Raw genomic sequence first — 12,242 nt, forward strand, 5'->3', positions numbered from 1 at the left:
TCAGAGTATAGAGAAAGATTTCAGTGGAAGAACATACATTAGCATCTGGGGCTGCAGACATGGAGAGGTCCGGCGGCAAACTTTTTTGTTGTAGACGGGTGTGCCACAGGGTTCCTGTGGCCCACAGAGAGGAACTGTACCACATCCTGAAGATGACAGGGCCTCTGGTAAGTACTGGGATTGTTCACGTGCCATGATCTTTCTTTAACAGACCGTGTAGATGGAGGTTATCCTTGCTGATGAAACAACAGAAGACTGATGACAGTCTTTCTTTTCCAAAAAAAAGTTTAAGATGTCAGAAAAACACACTTTCACATATGTGACAATAAAACTGAAACACTATTTGGCAATTTTTACTTGCTGAATATTGACTGCAAACTGCAGTAATGACTGTTTTGTAGCTCATTTATCAGGTAATAATCTGAGTACCACAATAATTAATTGCAGTCCATATTGGTTTATTTTTAAATTACTTGTCATGTGATACTGGTATTATTCTTGCAACGTTTTTGGTATTTCTCTTTCTAGCTGCTCTCTCGAATCCTCAATTACCTGCTTCCGTTTGTGGTTACGATGTTCTGTGGCCGTCTGGGAAATGACGTGATGGCTGGCTATGGATTAGCTTCTGCTGTAAGTCATCATCTGTATGCTTCACTGATGTTTTGAAACTTACTCAAAATAATGGACTAAATGAAGAAGTAATTCTGAGGATGCTGATGGAAGAAAAGGAATTGTTACTTAAGTCAGCAAGATAATCGTATCGTAATCACGCTGCAACAACACTTATGATTTAATCTATGCTCAGCACTTAACACTTGCTCTTAAGAATCACTCAAGTTTTGCTTATAATAGTCTGCATTCATTTCAGACAATTAATGTTACCACTGCAGCAACAGGATATGGTCTGGGACTGGCATGTGATACTTTGGTGTCTCAGGTCTGTAAAACCAAGTCGACATGATGATATCATACACTGGAATAGTTTATTTTCCCTTCTTTCTTGCTGCCATCTTTAAAATGTTCATTATCCTGACAGACTTTTGGTGCTAAAAATCTACTCCGGGTGGGCGTGATCCTTCAGCGGGGCATAATCATCCTCTTGTTGTTCTGTCTGCCTTGCTGGGGTCTCCTCATTAATGCTCAGGCCATCCTACTATGTGTGGGCCAGGGCCCTGAGGTGGCCAGGTAACTAACAGCAGCAAATATACAGTAATATTATTGCTACAACTAGCATAGATATAGGTACATTTGATTTAGACATGAAACCTGATCTTCTCAGGAATAACATCTGTGCATTAAAACCATTTCTGGTCCCCAAAGATTCACTAAACAGAATCACAATTCAAATTAACTGAATGTCAAAATTATCTCAACTAATTGTATAAAGTCAGTATCTGAACTCCATCGCAGTCATTCTGATTAACTTTTTGCTTGATTCAGAGAATCACCAAATATGCCTTATTATGAGCTTCACTAGCTGCGCTCAGACTGCTCTTGTCAAGGCCTCAAACAATCTGCTGCTCGCTGCTGACTCTGTGCTCTTCTCTATTTTCATTCTCCTTGACCTCATCTCAGCCTTGTATATTGTGGACCACAACATCTTAATCAGTAACTCTGAAGAACAGTGCTGGTATCAGTGATGTGGCGCTGGATTGGTTTATGTCAGGTCTATCAAGCAAGTAATTTTCTGTAATGACTGACAAAGCCTCATCTTCTCGTTCAAATAGATGGAGTTGATTTTCACTGCTATGCAGGCACAAATTTATGTCCTATTAAAACCTGTTACTGCTGATATCTCACATATTAGGTCCCATCTAGCTGAATTAGGAACTGGATGTCTAAAAACATTCTAAACCTGAATGATCATAAAATTGAAATAATTATAATTACACCCTCGTCCCCCAGCACTAGCAGCACTTTTGATCTTTTCTCTAATCTGGGTCTCCTACAGTATTTAAAAATGTCTGGAGAGAGGCTCATAACCTAGGGGTAATTTTGGCTCCAATCTCTCTTTTGATATGCAGGTGTTTAAAGTTATGCAGTCCTGTTTCATTCAGCTTAGACAGATATCATTCCTATCTCATTTTGATTAAGGTCATCCATGCTTTTATGTCCTCTGGACTTGACCACTGTAATGCACTTTATTCATCATCATAACATAAATAAGATGCAAATAATTCAAACTGCAGCTGCCAGGCTTTTAACAGATAGCAAAATAAGTGCCTGATGAAAGCAGTGTTTGCAGCTCTTCACTTCCTACCTGTTAGCCTTAGAAATGATTTTATGGCTCATTTTTTAAACCTAACTTTGTTAAGCACCTGTCTACATTTTTAAGCTGCTGTATCGTGCTGACTGAAATATTTGGACATGCCTGATGCCTCTGCCTGATGACCTCAGGCTGGCTAATTCTGTAGCTTCTTCTAAACTTATTTTTATTTTAGGGCTTTTTAAACCCACTAATGCCTCATTGAACAAAGCAACTTCTTTAATGTGTAAGATTGCATGAGTACTGGTTTCTCTTGAATTTGAAATTGCTTTTGTTTCTACTGAAATTGTTTATTTCTAATTGTTTGTGTAGTTCAGTATATTGCAACTTTGTTTTGAAAAGGCCTTTATGAATACATATAAACTAAAATGTAAAATGTACTAGATGTACTCACGTGCACTTCTTGCTTTCAGAATAGCCCAGCTGTATATTACTGCCTTCCTTCCTGCTGTACCAGTGAGTCGCTGCTTTTCTCCTTAACCTTTATACAAACATTCATAACCAATGTTTGACGTTTTTTGTGCTGCGCAATAATTTATTCTTCTCCCGTAGGCAATGTTTCTACATCATCTTCAGGTGTCTTACCTGCAGAACCAGGTCCATTTCTCTATTCTGATCCCGTACTGGTTTTACAGATATAGTAAATGTTTCTAAAACTAGTTACACTTTTGGTGGAAAAGGAGATGTGATCACGCTGACTACTTTTTGTGTCCTCAGGGAATAATACTGCCACAAATGTATAGTGCTGCTCTGGCAAACATTGCAAATGTGGTGACAAACTATATTTTTATTCACTGGCTGGATCTGGGTGTTGGGTATGTGAACTCACACTCACATCACTTTAATGCTTTAATTCTGAATAAAAGAATTTAACACTCTGATATCAACCCAAATGTCTTGCAGTGGCTCTGCAGCTGCAAATACTCTGTCTCAGATTTACATCTGTACTTTTCTGTTTGCTTACATTTGGTGGAAGAGGCTTCATGTAACAACATGGGGAGGTATACTGAGAACAGTGATGATCTCATGCACCATCTTTTTCTTTTTCCTAGTTTTATATAAATGAGTGTCTCTCGCCCCCTGCAGGCTGGTCTGTAGAATCACTGCAGGACTGGGGCTCCTACATGAAGCTGGCTATTCCCAGTACATTAATGAAATGCTTTGAGTGGTGGGTTTATGAGTTTGGGGGATTCTTTGCAGGTAATCCTTTTTTTTTCTTTTAGATGATCTCAGACCAGCTAAAAAATATTTGAATCATGCCTGCTCTTTCTTCTTTGTCTGTAACAATCAGGAATGCTGAGCGAAAATGAGCTGGCAGCCCAGCATGCTGTCATGATGGTGGCTGTCATAACATATATGGTATAGTTTAATCTCTACAAATCAGAGAATTAAATTCTCCCTTTAAAATATTTCTTTGGTTACTTTTAACTGCCTGAGAGCAAATTTTATCCTATACTTTAGTTCCCTCTTGGTATTCAAGCTGCGGCATGTGCCCGGGTGGGTAATGCTCTTGGTGCAGGAGACACCGGCAGAGCACTCCTAACTAGCAAGATGTCCCTGACTCTTGCAGGTCAGTTAGAAATGTATCGTGATTTATATTAGTTTCCCATAACTTTATTACCGTTATACAGATTTTGGAGCTCTTGTTTTCTAGGTGGCATTGCAGTTGTAGAAGGCCTTGTCCTTGGCTCCATCAAAACAGTGATTGGCTTCGTCTTCACGTCAGATGAGTGAGTTCAGCTGCATTCACATTTCACTAACAGTAATATTCCTAAACACTGCTGTTGCATTCAAAGATTGGCAAGGATGTGCAAAACCTTAATTAAACCTTCTTCTTTCAGGAAGATCATAGGTCTGGTCTCACAGCTGATGAATGCTTACTGTTTCCTTCAGTTCTTTGATGGTCTCGTGGTGAGTTTTACAGTTACACTTGGCAGCGCGTGTATGCTCCTAAAAGCACGACAAGTAAATCTAATATAAAGTTTATCTCTGTTTCATCCAAGTGTGTGTGCACAGGCATTTTCTTAGGCACAGGGAAACAGAAGATTCCAGCTGTGGCTAATTTCATTGGATACTACTGCATAGGGCTTTCTCTAAGTATCACGTTGACATTCGTTGCAAAACTAAGAGTGTTGGGTAATTGCACAAAGTGATGCTTTTTTGTAATTTACTAAAATGAGCTTTTAAAGTGGAGCTTGCCTTGCACTTAAGTAATTTGTCATGTTCTCTGCAGGTTTCTGGCTTGGACTGCTTGTTTGTGTCATTTTACAATCTACCTTCTACATTATTATCATCTTTAAGCTGAATTGGGAGCAAATCACCGAGAAGGTATCATATAAAAACAACCAATAAAGATACTGTGCCTCAAATTGGAGATCAGTTTATACTTAGCTTCCAAGACCAAAAAAATATGAATGAATCCATTGCTTATACTGACTTTTCATATTTACAGGCTGTGAAACGAGCTCAGAAAAATCCTTCGTTATTAGGAAGAGCTACCGTGACAGGCACTGTGGATAACAGCACCCAAGATCAAACATCAAGTAATGTGAGTCTATATAACAGTTAAAGTCATTTATATTATGTTTTCTTCCATTACTGACATACTGTATATACAGTACTGTGCAAAAGTTCTGAGCCACCCTTTGCTCTTTTGACATGGCCTGCTTTTCTACTCATTTCAGTCCTTGTACATGGCCATTTTCATATGAATGATTTTCTTATATTTGCTAAGTCACTTAGCACTTACCTATGAATCATGGAAGCTTTAAAAACGTAACTTTTTTTACTCTTGTGTCAACACAACAGATAAATTAGAAAAGAATGGATTTTAAACTGTATCTGTACCCATTTTTCCAAAGAGTAAGTAATCCCTATGCGCTAAAAGCTCAGTTTTCACACTGTTCTATATGCTGGATGGATTGCAAATGGGGTTTTTTTCCCCCTTTATTTGCTCTGCATGATTGCAGTGTGCACAGCATATCCTTCATACAGATACTTCATGCACACAGGTTATGACCACAGCAGTGTGACCAACCTGCTGGTGTTTTTGTTTCATTTTTCCTAGCTGATGGATGGCTATATGTCTGTGAGCACTGAGTGCCAAGATAGGGGCACTGTGGTGCAGGATCGAGATGTGACACAGAAGCTGAAGGGCAGCCGCCTCTCCATCACCCAACTGATCCTCAGGCGAGGCCTCATTATGTTTGCTGCAGTTGCACTTCTTGCTTTGGGAGCAGGTGTTCACTTCCTTGTGCCTTTGCCCGAGACCAACTCTACTGTTGACTCGATCAACACTACATATACTCCTGATCAAATTTTCTCCACCATGTTGGTGCCAGATGAAGAGTCAGAATGAACAATAGAGAACTGCAATGATTCTGTTTAATGTCAGAAGAACAGAGAATCTGAGGTTTTAGTTTGACTTGTTTGTTTCTGCAAGGTGTTGTAAACTGAACACAGCAAATTTGCCAAATACTCATCATGTTTAAGAGTAATATAATGCTCGTTCGTTGATTAATCAAGAGACCATTCATTCATTTCCTGCTCGTCTGCCTTTGTGCCTGCTTGTGCCATCTGTTACTGCCTGCTTTGCAATGCAAATGCTTGCATAGTGCTGAGACCTCCCAGAAAAGCAGCACTGGAGACTCTGGAGTTATTTCACTGAACGAGACAGACATTACTCGTGTTCAGGTAGCCAAGTTGGTGATAAGTAGGTTCAAAATAATACCAACAGCCAAGATGAACAACATGAAAGCTAGAGCCAAGCCCCTACGCAGAACCAGAGTCCTGAAAGAGAGCTCTCCTTCAGCTGTCCTCACTGTAGGTTCCACCTCAACATCCATCAGATCAATAGTGTCTGCTTGACCCACTGAGTTACCAGGGTCTTCTAGCTGGGTACCTGGACATAAATATATGCAAATGTTCCATGTTAGGGGTCATGAAATTATAATTGTTATTCAAAAATATTGTTCACATTTTTGAAGTTTTATATATTAATTGCTGTATAATCAATATCTAAAATCTATGTATTGTTTTTTTGTTTGTTAGTTAGTTATGGTTCTAGCTGCTGATCCAACTGAGTGCTTTTTTAGTGTTGCCATAGACTGTGAAGTTAAAGATGTTAAAGGACATTTAAAAAAATATGAAGAGGTTGGTTTCTGATTGTTTAGCAAATACCAATTTGCAGACAACAATTTGGACTTTGAGCATTTCATATTTTTAGACCTTGCATGATTAAAAAAAAAAAAGTAAGGACACTTACTACATACAAACATATCAAAATGACAACAATAATAAAATAGCTATAAAATATGTAAAATTCTTTAAAAGTGGTAATTGTATTTACTTCTACATGTAGACTGTGCTTTTATTAGTTTACCCTGTCTACAGCAGCTAAAGCATGACACTTTTAGGATTATTGTCAAAGATAAATTGTAAGTCACACCACTTGGTGAAGTGAAGGTAGGAAATGATTTTAGCCTTTGTTAAATATTAAAGAAGTTACTGGTGACATAATGCTGTCCTAACCTTTCCGTCACTCAACACGTTTTTTTGTGGCTTGAATATAACAAAGGTAGTTTGCACCACGTGAACTCCAGTCAAAGGTGGCTGTAGAGAGTGTTGAGAGCCAAAGCAAAAAATTTACAGGGGGAAATCAGCCTGAAATCAGTGTTGCTGTTTGCCTGAAACAGTAACTCTGATTTCAGGCTCCAAAGACACACATTTTGTATGCTTCCCAAACATAAGATTAGCTTCAGGACAGCTAAAGTCCTCCAAAATATATACAAAACTCTATTTAGGAGCACATACATATGGAGACATTGTTGCAATAATCAAACTAACAACAACATAATTCATTTCTGGTGGTGCAGGAAAAAATGACGCAGGATAAATTTGTCGCAAAACCTGTGACAAATTTATCCTGCGTCATTTTTGGGTCCACAATGTGGTTATTGAAGATTTGGGGACACAAGAGTCTGTAAAATCTTTGTGAATAATGTAGAGACATAATTCAAATACACAAACAAGATTCATTCAATATTCTTCTAAAGGTATCTCTGTGTGTTCTACTTCCACACAGAACCGTTTGGTTTCTCGTGATGAACAGGATAAACACTTTTGCTCTTAAGCCAAATTAAATAATTTGTGGAAACTGTCACTTACCTGTGTCTGTGGAGCTTACATGCACTCCTGCTCTGATCTGAGCCTGCAAGACAAATCAGTGCGTGATCCTTTATTTATAAAGAGACAGCCGAAAACTATTGAAAATTAAATATTTATCCTTAAACACAAACCTCAACTGTGACATTTTTCCAGTTCATTCTTATTAGATAGAAAATCAGGAATGAGCATTGCAGGAACACACAGATTAACAAGCCCGTCCACAGACCTGAGGAAAACAAAACATGTTTTTCTTTAAGAGGAGGAAGGAGATGTTGATGCTGTGGTAGAAATCAAAAACACCAGTTAGACAATAACATGGATACTAACAGCTGATGGTTGAAAACATCTCACCCTTGATTCCTAATTTGGCTGCAAACATCAGTGACACTCCAATTGGAAAGCCAACACCATAATATCCCAAAATGTTGCAAATAGCTCCAACTCTCTGTTTACCCGCTCCTCTTATTATGCCACCCACGGCAGCCTAGTCACGCAAAAAGGATAAAGACATGGTTAAGTACCCACAAACACATACTTTATGGGATATTTCTGGGGTATGGCAGATACTCACAGATGTTGCATCGAGTAGAATGAAAGGTGCATAAAAAGATAGGACATCTGAAACCCTTTGCCTGATTTGTCTGAAAGAAGAGAGCCTAAATTTTTAAAGTGATACTGGTGAGTTTGTAAAAATAAAAGCAATAACATATTTTTGTGTAATTTGAGCCTTGTGCAACGTTATACAATTATGCTGTCTTAGGAACAGGAGAAATATGTAAACAATTATCAGTACAGCTGAGTGCAGCTACCATAAACCTTTGTGTCTATTCAGTATAAGAGAGATTATGTAAGCGAAGGACGACAGTAACTTATGTAAGGGTAAAAGGTCGTTTATGAGGCCTGCTATCTCCCCTAGACTTGATACTGAAATTGCATGTGTAAGTGTAACCCATGCTGGTATTTCCTTTCTTTTTTCTTTTAAAGTAACAACTGCTGTGATTTATAAAACAAACAAAAAAAACATAAAATTATATACGCACTCATCATATGTAAAAATGTAAGAGATGTGGTCCTTTAGGCTCCCGATGAGACTTGACAAACATATAGACACTGACACTGCGGTAAAGACAGAAATATAATTAAATATTTACCTTTTTCGGAAGCAACATGCCTTAACAGTCTTTTTCCTTATAGGATCAAAACCCTTTCTCGAGGGCACATCATAGGTAGGTAAAGAGAAGTGAAAATATTCACGCTTTCTGCTGACATTTATAATTACGGAGACTGTTTAAAATCTCTAAGCTACTTTTGTGCTTCCTTCTGGAGAGCAAAATTTAAATTATGCAACATTAATTGACGTAATTAATTACCTTTAATTGACTGTCTTTAAAATATTTTCAAATGAATATTAGACAAAAAAACTAAACAAAAAAAACAAAACACACGGCAAAGAAATAAACATTGATGCATTCTGACCTGCACAGAACATTGACATCTTAGCAGACAGCTTGGCCTGCTCCATTTCTCCACCTCCCAAAGCATTTCCAACTCTTACACTGCCCGCTATGCTGAAACCCAAAGGGAACTAAAAATAAAAAATAAAAAAGTTGTTACATTGGATGGATGAAAACTGATTGATCTCACAGAGAAAATTCTTTATGAATAAAGTTTTTTTGGCAGTGTGCTGAGTTTTTTCACAACAGAGGGCTCACCATGTATGCAATATTTGCCAGTTGATACACAACTGACTGAGCTCCGAGTTCCACTTCATTTATGAGACCTGTCAATGACAGACAGCGGTTAGATTTCAGAGCTGCTTTTCTACAGACAAAGGCACCCCAAAGTGGCCTGTGACATTACCTGCTAGAAAGCCTCCAATCTCATAGGTCCACCATTCAACACATAGCATGACCATGCCAGGGACAGCCAGGCGGATGTATGAGCCCCAGTCCTGGAGGCACTCTCGAGACCAACCTACGTAAGTGTTTATAAAGTAGATGTTAGCAATTCCAAATGTAGATTTATATTAAAGTGCATACAAAAGCAAAATAAATACAATACTTTAAAAATTCTCTCAAAACAAATAGTAGTCATATAATAAACCAATAAATCATTTGTCAGCGTGCTTTTCTACCAAATGATTTAAAGCAAATCTCAATACGCTAATTTCCATTTCTATAGTTTTACCCTTTGTCATAGCACTGGGTGTGGTGACCCAGTGTTTGTGTTTTTCTGTTTTACGTTATATTCTCTGATTTGTCATTTTTCATGGTTTTGGTTCTCTTTATTGTTTTCTGCTTCCTGTGCTCCATGTTCCCTCTGTCTCCCCTGTCAGTCATGTAGCCTAGCCAGTGTGGAGTCTGTGTCTTTGTGAATGTCTCTTGTTTCCTGTTTTACTTTGACAGTCTCGCGTCCTGTGCTAGTGTTTTCAGTTTTGCTTCCTTCCCGTCTCGTCATGTATGATTACTCCCAGCTGTGCTCTCCTTCTGCGTCTCATTCCCTTGTTATTCCTCTGTGTATTTAAGCCCTGTGTTTTCCTCTGTGTGTTGTTACCCCATGTGCTGTGTGGTTCTTCTGCGAGCCTGGATTTCTTTGTCCTTAGTCTCTAGTTTCCCAGTGTTTAGTTCTTAGTTTCCAGTTTCCATGTTCAAGTTTTGGTTTTCACAAATTTATTTTATGAAGTGTTTTATCTCAGCGCAACAAAGCTGCCTTCCTCTGTTCATCCCGTTGTTCGAGTCCTGCGTTTGGATCCTCATCCTGCCTGCCACAGCAGTAAACGTGACACCCTTGGACTCGTGTGCTTATATGGCTTTGCTTAAATTTTTAATCGTCTCCTCCTTTTTATTTGCTCCCTTTAGGTGTTGCCACAGCAGATCACTTGCTTCCATCTCACCTCATCTCACAGTCTGTTGCTTTGGATTTTTTCATTTTGAAAAACAAGCCATTTTAGCTCCTCTCACTGTAAGGACAACTTTCTTCTGATTTGCTGCTTCTCATAGAAGATTAAAACAGCGGGTGGTTCGGATCACCATATTTACACCCAGGCTGTATGAGGGAAATCACTTCTCTTTAGCATCATATAAAAGTTGAGCATTTAGAGCAGTCTGAAGTCTGGGCTTTTGCTTACAGGGATTACCTAGTCTTTCAAAGTAGCCCTGTGTAATGTGAGCACTCACCAATGTCACAATATAATAACAGAAAATAAAGTAAAATAAAACAGGTCCACTTAAAGGGAAAAAAAGAACTTGTTATAAATCTGCTCATTTTATTTGTAACCTGGTTGTGGGTTTTTTTGTTTTTTATTGTTTCTTAAATGCTTGATTCGTCAGTTCAGTCCAACTTCAGCTTTGACCTTTGGACTTTTATCTGATGATCTGTTGGCCTCCTCCACCTAACCCTTCCATTAAAAGTCACTACATCCAGCTGCCATCATGACAGTAGTTATAATAATAGTCTTTCTCAGACATGTTTATGTTTTCTTTAAAAGCTTCTAACAAGTTGTTCATTTTGTAATTGTGTAAAAACAACTTATATTTTATATCGTTAAGTAAAGATTTCTGTTAGTTGTTAAACTGATTTGGGTTTCTCTTAATATTAAAAATAACCAGTATCCAGTGTATATGCAGTACTCACCTCCCCAAGTGGCCTTATGAAGTCCTTTCCATATGATATAAGCAAAGAGGATTCCAACCATTAAGAACTCGGAAATGGCGTTGGCTATTGCAGAACCTCTGTAAAAATTATTTGAATGTGTCATATTGGTTATACAGTATGTGATAATATCAGCTGATACCACTAAAGACGATACTAATGAAATCAAGTGCAATCCAATAAAACAAACTCACGCAACTCCAAGTTTTAACGGGAAGAGGACGATGTAGTTGATGAGTGCATTTAGAAGATTGACAACAAAGCCTGTGATGACCTGTGGCCATATAATGCCCTAAAACAAAAATGCAACAAGTTTATTTTAATTAGGCAATGGTGAAATGACAGCCCAGATAGACTGGGTAAAATAAGTATTGAACATGTCACCAATTTTCTAAGTAAATATATTTGTAAAGCTGCTATTGGCAATAAATTCTCAATAGATGTCAGCAACAATCCATCCAATCAAGACACGCAAAGAAATCAAACCATAGATGTCCATGCGTTCGGTTTTGTGTAACAATGAAAAATGACACAGGGAAACACTACTGAACACATGAAGAAAGGGAGGTTTAAAAAGGCATGGGCAGTCATGACACCAGCTGAAATCAACCCTGTCCCTTCTGGTTCAGTCCCAACTGATGGCTTATAAGTAGTATCTCATTTCCAAGGTGATTGATTCCAAGGTGAATCATCTCATGATGGGTAAAGCTAATGAACTCTCTCGAGCCCCTCCCAACCTTACTGTTGCAAATCATACTGATTGCACTGGTTACAGCAAAATTTCGTAACTACTGAAGTTTCCGATGAGCACTGTTGGGGCCATAATCTGGAAGAGGAAAGAACAACATTTTTACCATGAACAGGTGCTAGCCGCAGGATTTCAGACAGAGGAGTGAAAAGAATTATCAGAAGAGCTGTCCAAGAGCCAAGCACCACTTGTGGAGAGCTACAGAAAGACCTTTAATCAACAGGTACAATTGTTTCAAAGCAAACAATAAGTAATCCACTCAACCACCGTGGCCTGTATGCATGCTTACAACATATTGTTGAAGAAACAGCATGTTGAAGCATATTTAAAGTTTGCTGAACAACATTTAGACAACCTGCATTCATACTTTTTTCCAGTGTCAAAAGCTCACCTTTAAAAATTTTTTACTTA

At 38.3% G+C, this 12,242-nt stretch overlaps 2 protein-coding genes across 2 annotated transcripts in view; one reads left to right on the forward strand and one right to left on the reverse strand.

Annotated features, from left to right (window-relative positions):
• Nucleotides 1–32: 32 nt before the first annotated feature.
• LOC116313851 (multidrug and toxin extrusion protein 1-like) lies at nt 33–5,645 on the forward strand. Its single transcript, XM_039598159.1, has 17 exons — nt 33–167; nt 529–630; nt 869–937; nt 1,037–1,185; nt 2,680–2,722; nt 2,819–2,863; nt 2,984–3,081; nt 3,245–3,267; nt 3,353–3,466; nt 3,558–3,625; nt 3,728–3,836; nt 3,921–3,996; nt 4,108–4,177; nt 4,270–4,402; nt 4,500–4,594; nt 4,719–4,814; nt 5,334–5,645. Exons 1-17 carry the CDS (start codon nt 60–62, stop codon nt 5,622–5,624), a joined length of 1,689 nt encoding a protein of 562 aa, XP_039454093.1. The 5' UTR covers nt 33–59; the 3' UTR covers nt 5,625–5,645.
• slc47a3 (solute carrier family 47 member 3) overlaps nt 5,633–12,242 on the reverse strand; it is an 18,444-nt gene continuing 11,834 nt past the window's right edge. The window contains exons 7-17 of the mRNA XM_039598160.1: nt 11,278–11,375; nt 11,066–11,163; nt 9,293–9,406; nt 9,145–9,212; nt 8,909–9,017; nt 8,473–8,548; nt 8,004–8,073; nt 7,784–7,916; nt 7,564–7,658; nt 7,433–7,475; nt 5,633–6,167 (exon numbers count right to left, since the gene is read on the reverse strand). Coding sequence (XP_039454094.1) covers nt 5,956–6,167; nt 7,433–7,475; nt 7,564–7,658; nt 7,784–7,916; nt 8,004–8,073; nt 8,473–8,548; nt 8,909–9,017; nt 9,145–9,212; nt 9,293–9,406; nt 11,066–11,163; nt 11,278–11,375 — 1,116 coding nt within the window. The 3' untranslated portion in view covers nt 5,633–5,955. The remainder of the gene's footprint in view (nt 6,168–7,432; nt 7,476–7,563; nt 7,659–7,783; nt 7,917–8,003; nt 8,074–8,472; nt 8,549–8,908; nt 9,018–9,144; nt 9,213–9,292; nt 9,407–11,065; nt 11,164–11,277; nt 11,376–12,242) is intronic.

Source organism: Oreochromis aureus, linkage group 14 (genome assembly GCF_013358895.1).
Source record: "Oreochromis aureus strain Israel breed Guangdong linkage group 14, ZZ_aureus, whole genome shotgun sequence".
Lineage (NCBI taxonomy): Eukaryota > Metazoa > Chordata > Actinopteri > Cichliformes > Cichlidae > Oreochromis > Oreochromis aureus.